General features: G+C 48.5%; 1 protein-coding gene across 11 annotated transcripts in view; it reads right to left on the reverse strand.

Annotated features, from left to right (window-relative positions):
• Positions 1–22,722, reverse strand: part of TEX35 (testis expressed 35) — a 27,259-nt gene continuing 4,537 nt past the window's right edge. The window contains exons 3-13 of one of the 11 annotated variants that reach the window (XM_078356240.1): positions 21,477–21,698; positions 15,014–15,161; positions 13,537–13,612; positions 9,023–9,073; positions 8,383–8,451; positions 7,244–7,300; positions 6,496–6,555; positions 2,160–2,224; positions 1,747–1,939; positions 1,363–1,405; positions 171–308 (exon numbers count right to left, since the gene is read on the reverse strand). In XM_078356240.1, coding sequence (XP_078212366.1) covers positions 1,382–1,405; positions 1,747–1,939; positions 2,160–2,224; positions 6,496–6,555; positions 7,244–7,300; positions 8,383–8,451; positions 9,023–9,073; positions 13,537–13,612; positions 15,014–15,069 — 651 coding nt within the window. In that variant the 5' untranslated portion in view covers positions 15,070–15,161; positions 21,477–21,698 and the 3' untranslated portion in view covers positions 171–308; positions 1,363–1,381. Of the gene's footprint in view, positions 1,071–1,362; positions 1,406–1,742; positions 1,940–2,159; positions 2,225–6,495; positions 6,556–7,243; positions 7,301–8,382; positions 8,452–9,022; positions 9,074–9,854; positions 9,969–13,536; positions 13,613–15,013; positions 15,162–21,476; positions 21,699–22,722 lie in introns of those variants that run through there. The other 10 variants (XM_035280174.3, XM_078356239.1, XM_078356238.1 and 7 more) reach the window with 10 other exon arrangements.

Below are 22,722 nucleotides of genomic sequence, written 5' to 3' on the forward strand. Positions count from 1 at the left end.
GAACTTGGCCAATTATTTATTAGACTGTAGACGCAGCCAGCTTAGCAAAGAGATGAAACAAGTAGGAACTGGTGTGAAATAAAATATAAACTCGCATGATTCCTCCTCCTTCAAATTGAAGCCAGGGCAGGACAGTTTATGGAACACTGCTCTGTATCTTCTTTACTGTCATTTCAAGCTGGCAGTCAAGCTTCACCTTCCCTGAGTCGGGGACTTTGGGGCAGGCACAGCATGGCCCACAGGAGGTTGGGTGGTCACTGGCTCCTCTCCACCTTTGTAAAAACCTGAGGCCTCTGAAGGAATGTTCCCTTTGGGGGTGGAGGGAGGGAGAGGAAACCTTCAAGGGGGTGAGAAGGATGGATCCCCATAACCCAAGAAAGCCACCCAGTTCCTATGAGCAGCAGGGCCTGAGTCCTGCTTGGTGACAAGACCTCAGGGGAGGGAGGCAGGCAGGACTCGAAGCCCAGGGGTTCCCTGTGTCACCCAAGACACCTGGGCCCCATGCACAGGTGCGAGCTGATTACATGGAGGGAGCAGCTGGGCCAGGCAGCAAGGTCTCTCCTGAGACCATACAGACTGATGTCTGCTGTCATCAAGGGCCCTCCCCATGATCGGACCTGGGACCTTTGCAGACCCAGGTGGAATGGAGGGAGGTGGTGTTTGGGAGGACCCTAAGATGACTAAGATGGAATTTCCCACCAGTCCATCAGGAAGCAGGGGGAGGGGCTGGAGTCTGAAATACACTGATATAGAACCAAAAAGAAGTGACCTCCATAAACTCAAGTTTTAGACTGGTACTCAAAATTATGACATCCCCTTTGGCTTTCAGTGAAGGTTTTTAATCTCCAATGGAGGCCTGGGGTAGGGGTGGTATTTCAGAGGACAAAAGCCCTGACTGTGCAGCTCAATGAGGGGGAGGTGAGGAACCGGAACTGCTGAGCGCCTCTGCGGCTGCACTAGGTTGGAAGCACATATTCGATGTCAGCAGGTCTGAGGAACAGATAAATCAGAAGGCAGCTCCACAAGCCAAGGGTGAAAAGGGTGCCCAGACCTGGTGTGAGTATTTCCCGCTGGATGGGGAGAAAGGGCAGGACCTGAGGTAAGGTCAGTTCTGCCACTGGTGGTGCACCCTCCCCATCGTGGGAGCCCCGGGCAGCTGCCTCTAGGCTGGGCAACCCAAATCCTCCTTCCTAGTGCCACATCCTCTATGACCGAGTGGCTGTGCTGGGTGGCAGTGTCTGCTAACAGCCCCTACTCCCTGCACAACCTCAGGAGAGGTGTGATGTGAATGCGGCAGGAGCACATGCCCTTGGGGACAAGGCGCCTGACTGAGACAAGGCACACCTTTATGGAGCTACCTACCCCTGATTGTAGTTGTTCTTTAGGACACACAACAAACATTTTCCTGCAGAGGACAGAAACGGCACAAGGAAGATCAATTTCCCCTGGTCAAGGGCAGCCTGCTAGGCACCATCTGACCTTGTTACAGGGAAGGACAGAATAAGAGGGTGGAGCTGGGGGGCAGGCGCCTCCAGGGTCAAGTCCTGCATGGTCACAGTTAAGGAGACTCCACAGGCCTAGAAGGCAAGGGAGGTCAGGGAGGGTCCAGGCTCGGGTGGCATCCAGAGGTCAGCAGGGGGCGCACCTGTCCCTTCACTACGATATGGCACAAGCTCCCGGAATTCACCGGGGAGAAGGAGCCAGGGGTCTGGCCCCAGTGCTGGGCTTGGGCAGGGCCTCACTTACACAGCAGGTCCTGCACTGATGCAGGGGATCCAGGGAGTCCTGTTTTGCTTTCTGAGGTGCCATCGTCTTCTTGTGAAGAGCAAAGGGTGCTCTGTTGGCTCCACCGGCTCCGTCCATTTTCTGGAGCCTGAGCTGTGGGTCTCCGTGAGTCTTTCCCATCAGCCTCAGGTCCTGCTGCTCTTTTGGTCCTCTTCTAAGGGGACGTGGGGAGAAGGGCCGGGGAGGGCAGAAAGTTGGGGAGACATTTTCCAACATGACAAGGAAATAACCAGTACACGGGTCACCACGGAAGGCCCTGACTCCTGGGGGCAGTAGGAGCCAAAACAACTTCAAGAGTCTGGGTATCCTCCAAACCCCAAAGCCATCCAGCAAAGGGAAGGGAGGAGACACCTTAGGGATGAGGAGAGACTTACAGCTTATGGTTCTTCTGTGTAATTATTAAAATGTCCATCTTCTCATCCATATCTTTCTGCATTTCCTTCAAGAGAGAATTCGGAACTAGCATCTTCATTTTGAAGAGCTTTGGAAATGCCTTCCTCCCGCCTCTCTGCAAACCAGTCTGCCTCTTCCTCAGGAATCCTCACTAGACTTGGGTGAGGTGGCTTTTGGAGTGTCCATGACATGGACAGCTTCTCCCCTTCTTCTCCCCATTCCCCGATGAGACTAAGGCACAGGCAGAGACATTAGGGGACTTTTCTGAAGTCTCTAGGTGAGCCAGAGACCAGCCCCTGTTTTACCTGATGTCACACTTTGGATAAAACCAGTGCTCACCTTGGTTTGATGCCTATAAAATGATGGAACCAAGAAGACCAATCTTGTGACCCCCAAAGACACTTCAACTGCAATGTTCTGACCCTTGCCATGCACCAGAGCCTGTGTATTTGTGTTTGCTTCATGTTTTACCTAATTCCTGGCAAAGATGGTCAGTAACAAGCAAAACTGATAGCATATGCACATCACATGTATTACTCACTCAGAACAGAGAGAATAATAAAATCTGGACAAAGTTTTGATCTATAAAATTTGACCTGGGTAAATTGAATGGAAATAGTGGACAGGAGAGAAATTCTACGATGACAGAAGCTATAATTGACAATATTTGTTACAGACAAAAACAGGTTTGGGTTTTTATAAAATAGAAATAAAAACAATTTGTTCCAATAAAATAATTTTCATTAAAAATGAAAGGTTTGGTAACAGTTTAATTGATCTACTGTAGAAAACTGATCAAGAAATTACACTGTCTACATAGAGATGATTTCATAAAATATCTTCTTGAAAAGCATTTTTAAATGTTAGTACAAATTTGAATAAAATATTTGTATTGATAGAGTCAAAATATCCTTGAGCTCAATGTCATAGGTCCAAAACATCAGAGTCGAAATGTCCCATATTCTTACACGTTTCGCCAACATGTACCCCTTCAAAATCATCATGTTCCAAACTGATTTCGTTTTCCCAAGCTAGCTCTATCTGCCCCACTGTCTTTGTCATTGTCACCACTTTCTTCTAATCATCCAGATTAAAATTTGATGTCATCGCGGACGCCTGCATCTGGAGACTTCAGTCTCTAGTCAACAAGAACGGTTATTTTTTCATTCCCTGTATCTTTCAGATTCACTCTTTTTCTTCTTTCTCTACACCTGCTCCTGCTCTGGGGTTCTTGCTGCCAGACATCTCCACCTGCTCCCAGGGCCCCACCCAGGCTGCCTTGCAAACAAACACCTGCTGGGCTAAGCTTTCTGAAGTGCTGCTCCCAGCATGTTCTTTAATCAAGAATCTCCAGAGGCCGCGTGATGCTCACAGAACCAAGTCCTAGCTTGTCTGCATGTCTTTCAAATGCATGTCCTTCATTACTACAGCCTTTGTGCCCATTCATTTTTTTCTTCCTCACTGTTTCCCCCAGTGGTCCCACTTCATGACTGATCTCCCTGCTGCCCATTGCAATGCGCTCCTCCTGCCTCCTGCCCTGCTCAAGCTGTTCCCCCACCTGAAATCGCCTCCTTCGTGCCTTTCCATACCAGCCTCCCCACCAACAAAACACTTATTTTGTTTGGATTTTAATAGAGAAATAATTAATGCATTCCCTTTGTAAAAAATTTAGACAATACAGAGGGATATAAAAGTATATTCTGATCCAGAAATAACTGCTATGAACACCTTTGGTACATTTCTTTCCAGTCTTTTTTCTGTATATTTGTTTTTCTTTTAAACCTAGCTGAGATCAGCCTATGTATATTACTTGTATCTTGCTTTTTTAGTTCTTGTTATAAACATTCTTTCTAAACATTATCTTTAATAGTTCCTAACTTTTATTATATGAATATTCCTTTTTTTTTTTGAGATAGAGTCTCATTGTCACCCAGGCTGGAGTGCAGTGGTGCCATCTTGGCTCACTGCAACCTCTACCTCTCAGGTTGAAGCAATTCTGCTGCCTCAGCTTCCTAAGTAGCTGGGATTACAGGCACCGGCCATCACACCCAGCTAATTTTTGTATTTTTAATACAAATGGGGTTTCACCATGTTGGCCAGGCTGATCTTGAACTCCTGACCTCAGGTGATCTACCTGCTTTGGCCTCCCAAAGTGCTGGGATTATAGGCATGAACCAGTGCACCTGGCCGAATATTTCATAATTTATTTGGCTATTCCCTTACTGTTGAAAATTGAGGTTTCCAATTTTTTACTATAAATAATCCTGTGATGAACATCTTTTTATGTATACCCATGATGGTGTTTCTGATTATTCTCATAGGTTAAATTCTGAGAAGTGGAATTGATAAATCAAGAGGTTGATTTTGTATATCTATTGTCTAATAATGTTCCAGTTTTGTAGAAATTTGCACTCTAACAGTATAAGAGCATTTATGCCTTGTACTATAATTGTCACAAATTAAAATTTTGTTTGAAACAATAATTGATTGTTCATTTGCATGTATTTAATTATTCATGAGGTCAGACCTTTTTAAAATATGTCTATTGCTTTTCAGTTATATTCTCTTCTGTGGATTGTCTGTTCACAGGCTTGTCTATTTTCCTACTTAGTTCTTATTGGTTTATGTGAACTTTATATGTTATGGATAAAAACCCTTTCCCTGTGCTTATATTTGTGGAAAAATGTTCCCCCAAACTGTTTTTTAATTCTGTAAATGTAAGCGATTTTTCTGTCATAATTCTTTTTAAAAATCTTACATAAGGCAGGGCATGATGGCTCACACGTATAATCCCAGCACTTTGGGAGTCAAGGAGGGTGGATCACAAGGTCAAGAGATCAAGACCATCCTGGCCAAAATGACAAAAGTGCATCTCTACTAAAAATACAAAAAAATTAGCTGGATGTGGTGGTGCATGCCTGTAATCCCAGCTACTCAGGAGGCTGAGGCAGGAGAATCACTTGAACACAGGAGGCGGAGGTTGCAGTGAGCCAAGATTGTGCCACTGCACTCAAGCCCGGGAAACAGAGCAAGACTCTGTCTCAAGAAAACCCGAAAATCTTACATACTCAAATATATCAATATTTCCTTTGTAATTTCTTCCATTGTATTTACATTTAGAACTTCCATTTACATATTTACTTAAAATTTCTTATTGGTTTTTATTATTTAAAATCACTTCATAGGCTATTTCACTTTACAGTGGTAACTGGATTTTTTCCTCATATAATCAAACACTGCTTTTAATATTAATACCAAATCCTTTCCTTCTCACTGACATCGAAAAAAATCACCTTTATCATATTGTAAATTCTATAGCACTGTGGTTCTCAACCTCGAGTATACACTGGAATCACCCGGGCAACTAAAAACCACTGGTGCCTGGACCTCATTCCAAGAGCTTCTGACTTAATCGTTATGAGGTGCAGCCTGGACATGCGGAGGGTGTAGGGCAAGGCTTCCCAGGTGATTCTACCGTGCAGCTGTGGTTAACGTGAAGCTAACTGCTGCTAACGTGTTTAGGACTGGTTCTCATCCACCGGCAAGCATCCAAATGAAACAGAGTTTTAAGCACCTCCAGCCCACCCTGGAGATTTTTATTCAGTTCCTCTGTGTAACGGTCTGAGTAAAAGGAGTTTTAAAATCCTCACAAGTGATTCTCATTACATCCCAGGCAGAGAGACTGTTGAGGTGTTATCTATCCCATTTCATTCACGTGTTTGATTATCCTTGGGCTGATTTAATAACTTTGTTTTTATCATGAATTTCAATATCTGGTAAGGCTAGTGTCTGCTTACAACTCTTGAAAAATGGGTACGTATTAGCTTTTGCCTGTTTATGCTTCCACATCAGTGCTACTCAAGCTTTCCCCTGGGAACTTGTCTAAGATACAAGGACCCAGGACCTCCTGAACATGAGGCCAGGCCCTGTTTTATTAGTGTTCCAGGCAATTCTGAAACATACCACATTTTGTCAATCACTGCTCTAGAATCTAGATCATCTTAGTAATTTTTCGAGTTAAAATAGAATCTCATTGGGCTCTCAACAAGGTTTGCATTAAGCTTCCAATGCAGTGTGCAAGGCTCAACTTGAGACTCACTTTCTCTGTAAGGACTTTGCTGCTTACTCCAACCCATATTCATTGCTCACGTCTCTTAAGCCTTTAACTAGCAAACAACCAATTAATTGGCTTGCAATTCTCTCTTGGGATGGAATTCGGGACTACTAGCAAATATGCTCCTGGAGGGCAAGGTCTGGTGTCTCTTCCACAGTTTCCAGTATGGTACTGGTCCATGGAAGGCACTCAGTAATGCTTACCTTCATAATTTCCACGAATTCGTGAAGTTTATCAAAATCTTTGTCCATTATGTCCTTTATCTGGCGAGGAAAAAAGGCATGGCTTGACAAAGCACAAAGCATATTATTGACGTTAGTTGCGGTGTCTTCAGGGCATTTTAAGCAAACGGCAGCAGCTGCTCCTCGGGCACGGACTAATAATGGTTAGAGCCACTTTCCTTTCAATGAATCTGTGAGAGAACTAGGGTGCGAGCACCATCAAGCCACCACTGCCATCAGCCTTGGCACGGCTTAGATCTGGCTACTGCAAAGCTGCATGTTGGGTGAAGACCACAGCTTCAATTACACTTTCTTGCTTGATTATTCACCTGTTTTCCTAAGGATGCTACAGGTGGTTGGTTGTATCACAGAAATGAGAGGCTTCCTGCTCTGCAGCTTGCTCAGGGAAGGTGCATAACGAAGATGGGGTTGGTCCCTGGCTGCCCCTAAATTTAAATTCCAAATCAGCCCCACTCACTCGGCTTCACACTAACGTGACATCACCCACCCTTATCAAAGAGACACTTTAGGGAGTCCTCAGTCACTCAAAAATTGGGTTTACACATCTAACAAGTAAGAAGTAAGTAACCTAACACTGAAGCGCTCTGGGGGTCAGGACCGAATTACATTTTTCCATGCAATTCCTGCTTTCCTTCGCTATTCAAAGGTAAGCGCTGCACTTTTCCCGAAGCTACACTTTTCCTCCACATGGAAGGCCTCATCTTGTCACCTGTTTTATCTCCTCCATTTTCTCCTTGAGCTCTTCTCTCACTTCCCTGAGTTCATTCTGAGGAAATAAAATGAAGAGGAGGAAAGAAGCATCTAGGATGGAGGGGAAAATGGCAACAGGAGGAAAGAAAAGATCCTGGGGCATTTTCAGAGAAAAACTTCCAATAGGGAGGAAAGAAGGATGTTGTGAGGCAATGGGAGAGACCAGGCACACAGGCTCACACCTGTGATCCCAGCATTCTGGGAGGCCAAGGCGGGAGCATTGCTTGAACCAGGAGTTTGAGACCAGCCTGGGCAACATAGTGAGACCCTCCCATCTCAAAATTAATTAATGTTTTAAAAAGACTATAAGATAGTGAGACCTACAGGGCTCATGTGTCTCTGCCAAAAAAATGCACAGCCTGAGCCTTATATGAGGAATCCAGCAGACAAAGCCTAACGGCGGGTTATCCCACAGCATAAGTGATCTGTAATTTGTACAAATGTCAATGTCCCCAGGCCAGGCGTGGTGGCTCACGCCTGTAATCCCAACACTTCAGGGGGCTGAGGTGGGCGGATCATCTGAGGTCAGGAGTTCGACACCAACATGGTGAAACCTCATCTCTACTAAAAATACAAAAATTAGCCGGGTGTGGTGGCACGTGCCTATAGTCCCAGGTACTCAGGAGGCTGAGGCTGGAGAATGGTTTGAACCTGGGAGGCAGAGGTTGCAGTGAGCCAAGCTTGCATCACTGGACTCCAGCCTGGGAGACAGAGGGAGACCCTGTCTTAGAAAATAATATTAAAATAAATTAATGTCACTGTCAGTGTCCCCAAAGACAAAGAACTGTTCTGTTCCAGATTATAGAAAAGACACACGGCAATTAGAGGCAACATGTAATCCTGGATCAGACCCTGGACCAGAAAATGCTCCTTTCCGTTGTTACGAAATACATGTGTGGGACAATTGGTGAAATTAGAACAAGGCCTATAGATGAGTGTTGTCTCTGTGTTAACTTCTGAATTTTAACTTCCGGGTTTTGATAATTGTACTGTGCCTATGTAAGAGGATATTCTTGTATTTAAGAAACAGGCACGGAGGATTTGGGGAGAACTTACTCTCCAGGGATTCGGAATAGACATGCCTCCAAGTTCACTCACCTTTAGGTCCCGCGTCACTCCTGCTTTGGTAAATGGCCCTTCTTGTTTGACTGCTTTGTAATCCAACGTCTGTGGATTGAAATAGGAACAGAGACTGTTGAGAATTGCAGATGCAGGGTGGAAGTGCAGAGGCAGGAGAGATCCCCCTGTGCTTCTGTTCCTCCCTTAGGGCTAGGGCAGGGGGAAAGCTGGTGGCCCCACATGTGCAGGCCCCTCCCTCTTTCAGCTCCTTTTGTCCCTTGGACAGCCAAGCTCATTCCCACCTCGGGCCTCAGTGCATGCTGCCTCCTCTGCCTAGAAGGCCCCTTCTCCACCTGTGCAAGGCCAGCACCTTGTCTGTCAACTCTCAGCAGCTCAAAGGAAGGCCTTTTTCCACCACCCACTCTACAGCAGCCACCCAGCCATGTCTCCCTGTCTTGATTCCCAGCAGAGCAGGTAACACTACTGAATCAGTCCTTGTTCATGTATGTATCTGATCAGTTACAGTGTGAAGTTCTATGAGAGCAAGAACCCTCAGTGCATCCCCCAGCACCTGGGACAGGTCTTGGCCCCTAGGATCAGCGAACGACCCCTGACTCCAGGTCACATTCCCCCCGATCTCAGGCCTGGCTGCTGGCATAGCCTCAAAACAGCTTCTTACCTTGGTCGTCTCTTGCTTCAATTCCAGGCAAACTGCCTTGTAGTTCTTGCTCTGCAGAAGAAGGAGGCTGAGATTCAGGCCAACAGCCATCAGGATTGAGGAGGAGAACATCTGGTCCGTGCAAGGGGACCCTGCCCCCCTGCCACCCCCATGTAACCCTGCCTGCCCAGCTGACGGGCTCAGGCTTGCAGACCCCACAGCACCCGGATCTGATTCTTGGCAACTCAAATCTCGGCGTGCTGTCCTCTTCCTGCAGGCGTGTGCCCGCCCATTCAGCAGGCAGCCCTCTCCCTGCTGGAGGGGCCAGTGTGGAGAAAGCACTTTAAGATAACTAGAAGCAAGCCCGGAAGTGTTTCCAAGGCAAGGGCTTTGGCCATAGGCAGATTTGGGCTCTAATCGCAGCTGTCCTCTCTACTAGCTTGGTCAATTTGGGTGAGTTGCCTTAGCCTTTCTGAGCCCCCATTTCCTCATCTGTAAAATCGTGGTGATAATGATATTTATCCAATAATGTTATTTTGAGCCTTAAACCTGCTGGTTAGATGCTGGCAGGTCTGGTATGGGTCGTGGAACCATGAGTGGTCTTGGAGGGAGGAGTGCTCCCTCAGCAGTGCACCTCATTCTCAGAGGGAGGCAGCAGAGGCCTCTTTCTTCCCACCCCAAGCCCAGGGATCACTCTCACACCTCTTTCAGGCTGAGAGGCTGCTTTATGCTCAGAAAAGAGAAAGAAAAACCAGAGGTTCATGGGAGTGTTCTCTGTGTCCCCTACCCCTGCCACCATCTCCATTCAGTAGGCACTCAGGCCCCAACCTGTCCAGCAATGCCTCTCTTTTACCAGATTTGTTTTCTTCAATTCTGCCCTCTTGGCCGACATGATGGAGGAGGCCAGGGTGTTCTTCAACACCCCACAGCAGCCCCCAGGACCAGGCCACTGTCCTATGCAACTTCCAGGTATGGGCAGGGAGACCACCCCTTTGTGTACGGAACAGCTGAGGTCACAATGCCAGGTCCCACATGCTGGGCACCACAGCTTCAGGCCTGGGGGGCCTTGGCCACTGAGATGAGGGGCTCAGAACAGGTTTCAGAGCCACAAGGCCTCCCTCTTACAAGAGAAGGAAAGTTGGAGGTCCTCCTCTCAGTACCATGGCCTGCTACGGCTGAAGCATGAGGCACACATCAGAAGCAGCAGCTCCTTCTGCAGCAGGACTCACATACGGACTCGGAGGACGCCCTCCAGGGACAGTCAGCTTCTCCTCTGAGCACGCAGCCCATGTCCCCTGCTGTGCATTCCTCACGCGAATGGACCCCACCTCAGGCCGGAAGCCACCTTGAGTTGGGGGATGGCCTGGAGTCTCTGGTTCAATGTACATGCACTGTCTTACCTAGCCTGGGTTACTCTCTGTGAGGTGGGGTAGCCAATCTCAGCAGGATGGTTTCTGATGTCTCTGGCCGCAAAATGCCCCTGTCCTACAACCACCCCCACCCACCTAAAAAGTCTCTTTGCCTAGCTCTTCTATCATCCTGGAAGAGGGTTGGGACATGAAGCTAAAGACAAGAAGCTTTTGGGGTGAATAAAAAGGAATACTAAAGAAAAGTGCATTCTGAGGGTGGCCATAGTTTGTGCTAAAGTAGACAGAGGAACATGGCATCCCATGGGATCAAAAGTCATTGGGAATCTGGGTTGGTGAACTTGATTTCCCTTTTCCTTTGATCACTGGGCATTCCACTTCCTTCTTCCCTCTATTTTCAACTGCTAGTTGCACAGAAAAGGCCAGTGTGGACTTCTGAGGACAGACAGCACAGGAGTACAGGAACTAAGGCAAACTGCATGTGAATGACATGCCCACACATGCCACCTCTGATCACATGCATCCTCCCATTTCATGCACCTGCTCGGGCCTATCCTTCCTGCAGGCCACTGGAACTCTGGAGCCACCTGCAGCACTTCAGAGGCATTTCCTTGGTGGTGATTTCCCAGCCCCAACACTGGTGACAGCTGTGGGTTTTACTCTATCACAGCCAGAGGAGAATTTGTCTGCCCCTGCATCAGGGGAAGGAGAGGGAGTTGGGGATGATCACCAGCTTCCCAGGCCTCACTTTCCCCACTTGTAAATGAGCGGCTAGAACTTTTAAGTTTCCTTGGACCATTTAGTTCAGCCCTCCCAGATCTGATGGCCTCCTGGTAGGAATGCCCTTTCTCCAAGGAAATGACAGGGAAAACGACTGATTCCATTTCAACCTCCACCAGCCCCATGAAAATGGGCCCCATCTCCTTCTGCTAGTTTTGGCTTGGGGGCCTCCTGGACCTGCAGCAGAGCTTCCCTTGCCTGACTGAGCAGTTTTTAAATGAGCTGCCTTCTAGCCAAGCATAGCACATGAGCCCACTGGCATGTCTTTTAGGAAAGGTCTAAGAGAAATCAAGGTCTGAATGCAAAACCACTTTATAAAGTAAAAAATTATCTATGTATATATGTGCACATGGTACCATCATTTGGGCAGAACTTTAACTACAGACCCAGAGCTCTGGGCTTGTGCCTTCTCAGAGAATTTACTATTCACGTTCTCAAATATTATACACCATTGTTTATTAATATGCTCTGGAGGGACTGGGGGAGTCCATATGGTGAACCTGAATAATGATTATTTATCTATTAAGAGACGGGATCTTGCTCTTTTACCCAGGCTGGAGTGCAGTGGTATGAACGTGGCTCATTGCAGTCTTGAACTCCTGGGCTCAAGCGATTCTCCTGCCTCAGCATTCTGTGTAGCTGGGACCACAGGCATGTGTCACCTGCCCAGCTAATTTTTAAAATTTTTTGTAGAGACAAGGTCTCACTATGTTGCCCAGGCTGGTCTCGAACTCCTGAGCTCAAGGGATCCTCCTGCCTTGGCCTCCCGGAGTGCTAGGATTGCAAACATGAGCCATCATGCCCAGTCTGAATAATGATTTTCATATTCTTTTAAGAAGCTTTGCACCCACATGAGAAGCTGGGTCGAAGCAGTGTTGCAGTTTTGGTATTGCTGTGGTATAACTTTGTTGTAGGTAAGCCATAGGATGTTCTTACCTGAAGAATGCTAGACATGCTTTTCCTAATCCCCCTTCAGAGCAAAATCCATTTGTACCAGGGCAAGCAGCATAGAGCCCACTGCTGTTCCATCGGAGTTTGGGGAAAAAGGAATATTCTCAACAGACAGAATGAAGAAGCCACCTGTCTCTGTTTTCCAAGCTGATATCATTTTCTTTACAAGCGTCCTGCTTTTTTTTTTTCACTTTTATGAATACAGTGTTGCATGGGGAGGCTGGGGTTGGGGGAGTTTTAAAATGGTCTTAGGCCTCTTGTGATTCAGGGTCTGACTCATGATGAGGTCCAGGCTCAGCCACTCCCCACATCAGCCCCAAAGAACATTAAGAGAATGTCATGTGTGCCAAGGGGCCTATCTGACCACTGGGGGACCAGTGTTCTAAAGCCCTTTGATTAGGGTGGAATGTTTCACAAAGACCCAGAATTCAAACAGACATGGCTCAATACATGTGACCTAGATGATTCCCACTTAGGATGCCCTGGCTGTTTACATCCCGACAGACTGGAGTTTCTGGGTGGCTGCCCTCAGCCAGAGAGGATCTCTGACTCACAACCCCAAGAGAACCTCTTACATAAAATTTTTAGAGATCTCATATGATTGATTCCCGTATTGTCCTGCTTGACTGATTTATAGACACCTTGGAAAGCTTTACTCTGCGCAGGGTACAAATATCTTTGATCACTGACACACTGAGTACTAGGCAATTTCTGACCATTTTTATCATAGTGATCAGACCTTGGCTAGAATCATAATCCTATTAAGTTGTTTCTGTGGAAAACCTATATCCAGTTTTTATCACATGTACTTCCTGGTACCTCTGTTTCAGTAACTAAACATAACAATTGGAACAGATCATTGTAAATCTCTGGCTATTTCAATACAGCTAATGACAAGTGAAAAGTCAGAGCAAATGTACTGTGGGAGGATCTTCTCTCCTGTCAGTTCGCCATGACAGGCCCATGCTTGCCAGGAACTCCCGAGAACCAGGGGAACCCGTTGCTATTCCCACAACCAACCATCACAGGGCACCTGGCGTGTGAGATAAAGCCAACACCACCAGCCAGCAGAGGTTCTCCCTGCTCCTGCCAAACACGGCCCCTGAGGCCTCCTTACTTAGCCCGTTCCCTTTACCCTCTTTGGATGGAACCCAAATAGAGTACAGCGATGATTTCACACCTGCCTCTCTCCGCTTCCCTACTGGAAGGTGCTCTGCAGTTGCAATTTCCACCCCTAAAATCCTTCTTTCCACCTCTGACAGCTTCAAATTCCCATCCATCACTGAAATAATCAAACCGAGTGGCACAGTAGTAGACTCTTGGGACTGGCCTTGTTGGGGGACTATGCTTCATATGAGGTCCATGGAGGGTGGAATGTCTCAGGTGGGAGGGCTCCTTGGGTTAGTCCTGGAAATAGCCCTTATTGCTCCCACTCACATTTCTGTGGCTGGAACATAATCGCAAGGCTGTACCCCACTGCAAAAGAGGCTGGGAAATGTGGCCAGGTTTCTCCCTGGAATAAGAGGAGACAGGCTTAAGGGGCGAATCTCCACCACACTTCCCTGACACATTTCATCTTCCTTATTCCCCTCTAGCAAGTCTCCTCGTAGGAAAACTTGATTTAGAGTTCTGTTCTTAGTGTAAAAGGGAGGTAGCTTACGAGGTCCCTAAGGGAAGCCAGTAGCTGGGTGTGGTGGTACACGCCTGTGGTCCCAGCTACTTTAGAGGCTGAGGTGGAAGGATCGCTTGAGCCCAGGAGGTCAAGGCTGAAGTGAACTAGGATTACACCACAGCACTCCAGCCTGGGCAACAGAATAAGACCCTGTCTAATTAAAAAAAAAAAAAAAAAGGAAACCTACACTGGAGACTCAAACAGAATGAAATCTCCCAGTAAATGTGAACTGGAAGAGTTAGGATTAGGGTTAGCAACTCACCTCTGTGTCACCTGAATGGCCAGTAGGCTGGAGCATTGAGACGGAGACCATAACAATGGTTTGTTACACGTTTGTATAACTGTCCAGGGCTTTCCAGTGCAAGCGTTCCATCTATCCCAGTCCCGTTCTGTGCAAGGCCCTGCAAACCTCCTCCCCACCACAGGCTTCTCCCCTCCCGCAGCACCAGAATGTGCAGCACCTAAGCCCTCTGAGTAGCACTGGGGCCCAGCCAAGTTGCCCCGGCTTTGCCAGCCCCTTCCTGGGGTGTGGGCCCTGCTGCTGTCCTCTTGGCTGAGAATCCGTAACTTGCTTCAGCTGAACCTTTGTGTCCACCTGAACTTGATTCCTGTCTGGAGTTGCCAAATACTGGACTCCACCCACCAGACATGGCAACAACTCAGATTGAGCCAGTTTTTCAGACCCTGGAGATGCTGATTGCTGGTTGGCATCTGGTGGAGGGTAAGCCTGGCCACTGACTCGTTACATCAGGTTTACCTCCTTCCCATGAACGTTCTGCCCCTGAGAGCAGAACCTTGGGAGGCTGAGGCAGGAGAATTGCCTCAGAGCTGAGTCCACGTGAACACTGGCTCAGAAGGTTTAAATCTTCTTCTCTTGCTAGGGCTTAAGGCCTGGGCTGGAGACACAGCATCTCTCTTATTATTTATTTATTTATTTATTTATGAGATGGAGTTTCACTCTTTTCACCCAGGCTGAAGTGCAGTGGGATGATCTCAGCTCACTGCAACCTCCACCTCCCAGGTTCAAGCAATTCTCCTGCCTCAGCCTCCCAAGTAGCTGGGATTACAGGAGCCAGCCATCACACCTGGCTAATCTTTTGTATTTTTAGTAGAGATGGGGTTTTGCCATGTTGGCCAGGCTGGTCTCCAACTCCTGACCTCAGCTGATCCACCCACCTCGGCCTCCCAAAGTGCTGGGATTACAGGTGTGAGCCACCGTGCCCAGCCTAGAGCATCTCTTACCTGGAGCTGTGGGGTGGTGATAAAAGTGAGGGAACTTGTAAAGCCAAGAGTCTCATAGAGAGCTGAGGTCAATGTGCTCAAGAAAGCTGGTTAAATGGGTCTCCAAACAGAGTAGCCAAAGGCAGATCCTGAGAGCCCTGGTGGAGACCTGGGGGAGAGGACAGAAGTCAGGAAACTGGTTCTAGCACAGACATGGCCAGCCTGGGAGGTCCTCAGGGGTGACCAGTGGTGAGTAGGGAGAATCTGGGTGCATTTAAAGACTAAGAATTAGGCAGCTTCCAAGGTGTTTACTCCTTTCTTCTTGTTACATCACTGAGCTCTATGCAGGGCTGTGGATTTTTTCTCTTGTTGGCAAAGAGCATTGGTAGAATGCTCATAAACAGCCTGTATGGTTTTCCACAACTTAGACTCATAAATTCTATGTTCCTCTCGCATTTAATGGCAAAATATTTTTCTTCTCTAATTTAGTTTAGGTTTAACAAAGTTAAACAGTATACATCCAGATCCACGTTGATATGCTGAACATAACACTGGATTGTGTTTGGCTCTGAGTCACCCCCTGAAGAAACCCCCCGAGGGGCATCCTGTTTGCATCTGTGAGTGTAGCGAGGGAGCTGCTCCCTGATCAGCCCATCTCCAGGCTGGCTCTGATCATTGCTGCTGGAAGCTTAGAGTCCAGCCTCATTTTCTAGTCCCTCCAACAATTAAACCCGCTGAATGTGGGTTCTCATTGCAACTGAGAACCTAATTGACAGACCTGGCTGCACGTTCCCAATCACTGTAGATCTTTGGGAACATCCAGGTGTGCAGAGGTAACTCCTGGCTGGTGGCCCATAAGGATACTTCCTATGGAAACATCAAGGGTGTCTCCTTCGTGCCATATCGTGAATTCTCAGGGTAGGTAATTTCAACTCGGGACCATGAGCCAAAGGAGCCCTGACATGTTTCTATTTAAGTCTCTCACGATTTTTTTTTCCCAAGTGCTCTCACTTGGCTGGTTTTCTGCAGTCAAACATCAGACCTTTTACTGCACCCAGACACCTGGGACAGCCTTTCCCAACAAAGGGTGGAGCCTCCTCACCCTGTCTGCTCACCCAGGATGCACTCTTACCAGATGCCCGGCCTGCACAGAGAGCAGCCCACAGGAGAATAAATGGGGAGCCGCCAGAGCCTTCTTCCCGAGGCTTCCCACTCCTCCCCACATGTGGCTCTCTGGTGTTCTTGAGCCGCGTGACAAACCAACACCTTGAGAAGAACTCTCCGAAGCTGAGGAAGAGGCATTAGTGACATCACTCCCCTGGGTGGCAACATGTATGAAAATTGCCCTCAAGGGAAAGACAACTTGGATTGAATCAAACACTAGAGCAAGCTGCACTCAATTGCCAAATCCCCTAAAGACCCATGTTAATTTATTTTTATCTAATTATTGATTAAACCCATTGATCCCCTTCTTGTGCCCCTGTCCCTCTAAAGACCATGATGAGAGACCCAGCCAGAGAAACATGGATCCCGGGACCCACCTGGCTCTCAGCCCCACAGTTAGCTGGCAGGCGCAGGCTCTGGGCCAGGCTGGCTCTTAGCAAGCAGTGACACCACACCGATTCCCCTGTTCACTCAGCACAGGCTTCCTGAGCGTTTACCATGTGTCCAGCACTCTGCGAGGCACCAGAGGCACACAGATACTTAAGACATGGTGCTGGCTCCCAGGAACTCACTATCCATGAGGCTCACAGAGGCAATTGACCATTTTAGCACAAGATGGTAAGTGTGATGCTTGCAGTAGACCCAGGGAGCTGAGGGAGCGCAGAGGAGGAGCACAGCCCAACTACTGGGGCTAGGTCTCTGCCATATTCATCTGGACCTCATTCCTGGCCTGGTGAGCTCCCCAATACCCTGGTTCCCCTAAATCCTAGCTTCCTAAATCCTAGCTCCCTAAATCCTAGCTCCTCTAAATCCTAGTTCCCTAAATCCTAGTTCTCTAAATCCTAGCTCCCTAAATCCTAGCTTCCTAAAGCCTAGCTCCTCTAAATCCTAGCTCCCCTAAATCCTAGCTTCCTAAATCCTAGCTCCTCTAAATCCTAGCTCCCCTAAATCCTAGCTCCCTAAATCCTAGCTTCCTAAAGCCTAGCTCCTCTAAATCCTAGCTCCCTAAATCCTAGCTCCTCTAAATCCTAGCTCCCTAAATCCTAGTTCTCTAAATCCTAGCTCCCTAAATCCTAGCTTCCTAAAGCCTAGCTCCTCTAAATCCTAGCTTCCTAAATCCTAGCTTCCTAAAGCCTAGCTCCTCTAAATCCTAGCTTCCTAAATCCTAGCTCCCTAAATCCTAGCTCCTCTAAATCCTAGTTCCCTAAATCCTAGTTCTCTAAATCCTAGCTCCCTAAATCCTAGCTTCCTAAAGCCTAGCTCCTCTAAATCCTAGCTCCTCTAAATCCTAGCTTCCTAAATCCTAGCTCCCCTAAATCCCAGCCCCCTAAATCCTAGCTTCTCTGAATCCACAGCAGGAGCCAGGCAGGGCCACTGAGTGCCAGGCTTTGCCAGTGCCGGTGCTTGCCTAAGCCTCTGAAGACACCACACCCCCTCCACTCATCACGGGGAGTTCCCATCCATGCTGAGCCCTGGAGGGCAATGTACACCTGTCATATCAAATGGCCCTTCCTTCCATCAGAGACCGAGCTAGCCTGTCCGAGCAGGAGTGCTGCATACCAAATCAGCCCTACCTGTCTGCTCCATTGGCCCAAGCTCACTTTACCTGGCCTTGTCACTGTACACAGCAGTTTACTGGACTTAAATCTACACATCCTCTAAGACTGATGAACAAGAAGTGTTCTCTGAGCTGTGTGTGTGTCAGACTGATATTTTACAACATGGGGGTCTGGGCAGCTAACATATTCTTGTTCTTGGAGGTCCTGTCATTCCTGCCTCAGGAAATAATGCGCTATTCATAAACACAGCAATCTTTGGGTTCTGAGTATTGTTTCCTTCAGCTTTCAGTGCTCAGAGAATTAGAAAAATGGCAGCTGGCAAGGTGAGGTAGCTCACACCTGTAATCCCAGCACTTTGGGAGGCCAAGGCGGGCGGCTTACCTGAGGTCAGGGGTTTGAGACCAGCCTGGCCAACACGGCGAAACCTCATCTCTACTAAAAATACAAAAATTAGCTGAGCGTGGTGGTGGCACCTTAATCCCAGCTACTTGGGAGGCTGAGGCAGGAAAATCGCTTGAACCCGGGAGGCAGAGGTTGCAGTAACCTGAGATCGCGTCACTGCACTCCAGCCTGGTGGCAGAGCAAGACTCCATCTCAAAAAAAAGAAAAAGAAAAATGAGAGCCACAGAAGTCCACATGAAGGACATTGTGCAGCGCCGGCCTGGCGACCATGAGACTCCTCTCACTGACACAGTAACCTTACCTGGCCTTCTTCCTGTTGCTCCTCTGGACGCCCCACTGTGCCTCCACTTGACCCGTCACTTCATCTCCTGAGCAGAGCACATCTCCTCCCTCAGCTGTGGCACTCATTGCCAGGCCGCAGGGTAGCTGACCACTAGGTGGACTGCAGGATCTGCTTTTCCTGACCTTCCTTCTGGCACAGTCCCAGCAGGAGACCCTGGGCTCCCAGGCCCCTCCCCCAAGACCCTGGGCCCTGGCTGTTGGGATGCCAGCTTCTCCCTCCTCCCTTCATCCTGTTGAAGACCTGCAGTTCACCCAACCTCATGGTTCCTGATACCAAGGCAAAGTCTCCTAGTAGGACATTTCTCTCCTGGCTCAGCAATAGGAATGGGCACATTCTAAAGGCCCCACCCATCCTGCTCTCATTCATGGCGCTTCCTCCCCTGGCACCTGGCTAATATGAGGGTATTTGTCCAAACCCCCACCCCACCTTTTTTCCAGGACAGAATATCCCATTTTTCAGATTCCTTTGAGCAGCCCTCAGCCACAGCTGCGCCTGCCACAGCACCTCCTGAGCTCCTCCAGACATCCTCTCAAGAGTGCAAACCCCAGCTGCGTGTCCGCGGGAGTCCCTGTTCCCGCCTCTGTAGCCTCCTGCGGGCCCTCAGCTGGTTTCCATAGCTTGGCTCACACCTAATGGGAGAGCAGCTTAGGAGCCAGGCACGGATGGCACCATTTCCTCGGGGAAGGGTGGATGGCTCAGGCTTAAGGAGACATTAATCTGTCCCGTTGCTAAAGAGGGATTTTTGGTTACCCTGAAGAGGAGCTTGGGGCCTACACCCTCTGCATCAGTGTGTTTCTGGTGGCCCTGCCAATCTCCCTTGCGGGTCCCTCGAGTCAATGGTTTGCCTGCTGGGATATAGGGAACCACTGTCATAAATTAGCTAGTGGCTTGAGCAAGCAGTATGTGTATGTGTGTGTGTGTGTGTGTGTGTGTGTGTGTGTGTATGTGTGTTGGAGATGGAGTCTCACTCTGTCGTCCAGGCTGGAGTGTGGTCGCATGATCTCAGCTCACTGAAACCTCTGCCTCCCAGGTTCAAGCAATTCTCCTGCCTCAGCTCCCTGAGTAGCTGGGACACACTGCCACACACATACAAAATACAATAGTTTTTTGTATTTTACTAGAGATGGGGTTTCACTGTGCAGCCCAGGCTGGTCTCGAACTCCTGAGCTCAGACAATCTGCCTGCCTCCCTCGGCCTCCCAAGGTCCTGGGATTACAGGTGTGAGCCATGGCACCTGGCCTTGGGTGTGTTTATTTAGCCCACATGACTACCCTAAGAAGTAGGCCCTGCTGCTATTCCCATTCTGCAGGTGAGGAAACTGTTTAACTCAGAGGTTAATTTTTCTGACGTCACACAGCTGAATGGGGGAGCCATGGCTACACAGCCAACACGTTTGACCTGCACCTAGGCTGCCTGCCAAGGGGCACACACCTGCCACCTTCCTTATCAGGGAAGTTGAGGGGAGGGCTGGGTTGACCGCTGCACCCCGCGATGGCATTTCCCACTTGACATTTGTAAAATTGTGGTTTAAAACATGAGTAACTAGACATGAACCCTGCCTTCCTGGGCCATGCCCGGCTGCAGGAGGGTAGGCTGCATAGTGCAGACAGAGGGACTCCATCCTTTCCCGTTGATGACTCAGTGCACCTGAGGTGGGGCCTGGACTAGCAGCCTTGGGAAGTGAGCCTGCTCTAAACTCCAGGTCCTTGCCCTGCCAGTTACATGGCCTTGGGCATGTTTCTCTGAACCTCTCTGAACTTGTTTCCTCACTTGTAAAATGGGATATCATAAAGTACCTACCTCATAGGTTTGCAACATTTTATTTCTAAGAATTAAATAAGGCAAAGTATGTAAAGGGTGTGATGCTTAGGCCTTGTGAATGGAAACTGCCCCCAAAGACCCCTAGTGCTTGGGGACGTTACCCTCCAGTCCTTACTCCTATGCCAGGATCTCTCAGGGCAGGAAGTTTCACTTAGTGGAAATAGCAGTGATTCCCTTTTTAAAGTAGCTCCACCCCCACCCCCCAGGCCTCTGGACCCAGCTGAAGAGTATGTTGGGGAGGGAGTGAGGGGTGGAGGAGGCTTCAGGGACAGATGCTCATGTGGCAGTCCCTGCATTGTCCCTGAGGCCAGCTTTTTCAGATGCACTCATCACATGTGGTGTGTGCCCAGACCACTCCCTCCTCTAGAACCCCTCTCCATGAATACTTGAAACGCATCAAATTTGAGAGGAAATTCATAATGTATCTACCAAGCTACTGGTATGAAATAATTGCTGAAGAAAATTATATGAAGCAGAACAGAAAAGACCAAAGCAGTTACATAAAACAAAAGGAATTTAGTAATTTGAAACGTAAGAGGATCAGAATCAGAGATAATAGACATACTAGGTTAATGGGAAGAAAAATAGTCAAACTACGTAAATAATGTTAACTCAATATTTACTTGCAAAGGAATCAAGAATTGTTTCTATTTAAGACTAGTTATTAAAACAGCACTTAAACACGGGGAAGGGGTGGAATAATGAAAGATACAAGCAGCAGTAGCTTAGAATGCAAGGCTTCACCCTTCCTCTCCCGCCTCAGCGAAAATGGCTCTTCCGGTTGAAGGAAGCGTGTCTGGCTGCCCAGTACTGGGTACTTGCCCCTAGGGGGCGCCCAACAGCAGAGGCTCTAGCCAAGGGATCCAAGAATCCCAGAAATACCCCTGAGACCTGCCCCAGCTGCCCCCTGCTTTCCCCAGCAGCATAGGGATTTAGAGCAGAACTTTCCCCTCAGGCAGAAACGGCCCCACGAGGCACATGTGACTTCACAGGTCATGTTCACATCCACACAATCATCAGCAGTAAATCCTTTTTATACAACCGTTCATTCGGTCCAGGGGTACTGCCTGCCCCTGCCTGCCAGACAGTGCAACCCACAGTTACAACAGAGGATGCAGAAGCAGATTTAGGTTACAAGAGTTCAGAGCAGGGAGCAGGAATAAAGGGAATGAGCTCCTCACCCCAGACGCCCTACCTTTCAGGGTGGGCAGGTGCTTCTGAGAGCTGCCTCTCCACCAAACGGGATACACCCTGTGGCTCTGCAGTGTCGGCAAAATGAACGAAGTGCAGCTGAGCTTGGGGTCAAGCGGTCCTTGAGGTTGATCTCAGCCCACACAGCTGACAGAGCCTTCTGAGAACACAGGTGATGTCCCTGTACCGCCCTCAGAGCACAGTCCTGGTCTCCAGTGCATAGCGCCTGTCCACAGGGGCGAGGAGAAAACATTCCTTTTGTTATATTGGGGTTCAGGGGAGCCCCCTCAGTTCCCCTGAGGACGTTTCTCCAGGTTCTTGGTCTATCCTCATAAAAGTAAATGCCAGACTCAAAAGTGTCTGAAGAAAGTAATTTATTTAAAGAGAGAGAGAAACAGGAGAAGGAGAGAGAAGGAAACGGCTAACACCTAATATGTGAGAGAATTCAGACAGAATCCAGGAGAGGAAAGCAGCTTCCACACTGAGTGGACGGAATAGAGTGAGATGGAGTTTAGGAGGGGAAGACAGGCTTCCACGAGAGTGTGGAAGGGGACCCCAGAGGGGAAATCCAGGAGAGAGAAAAACGGCTTCCATGAGAGAGTGTTGTGGAAGGGGACCCAAACATGGAGGCCGAAGGGGTGTGGAAGAAGGGGGCTTCTAACCTGGGAGAAACCCCACCTTCTCTAAGACCCCGGGCCAATGAAAGGAGTTCCTTAGAACTTCCGCTGGAGTGATTGACTCTTAGTTTCTTCCCGTGCCCACGAAATTTAAACATAAACCGTTAAATCTCCCGGATGGAGAGAGATGGGAGAGGGGCATGGCACTGGGAAGTTCTTTCCCTTTAAACTACGCCCCCTTGTGGACCGGGAAAGAGAACACATTCCCTCACTTTCACTGAAGAAATGGAACAAATGCTAGCTGAGCCTCTTCTGTGCTGGATGAGGTCGGGTGCTTTATACATACGACGCAGGATAAGCTTTGTAGCTGGTAATGTGTGTTTTTTCCCCAGAGTCCTAGGCAGGAGTAGGGCCTCAGAGAGGAACAGCCGTGTGGGGGTCCCAGATTCTCAGAACATCCTGTCACTGGGGTGGCTCAGCCATGGCAGAGCTGGCTGACCTGAAGTGACCCTAGGGACTGGAAACAGGGGTGTCTCAGTGATGAACAGTGCAGACAGACACGAGGCAAGACCCAGGCTCTTGTTCTTTCTCTACAGTGTGTGAGTGTGTGTGAGAGGGTGCGACTGTATGTGT

The sequence above is a fragment of the Callithrix jacchus genome, chromosome 18 (assembly GCF_049354715.1).
Source record: "Callithrix jacchus isolate 240 chromosome 18, calJac240_pri, whole genome shotgun sequence".
NCBI classification, from domain to species: Eukaryota; Metazoa; Chordata; class Mammalia; order Primates; family Cebidae; genus Callithrix; species Callithrix jacchus.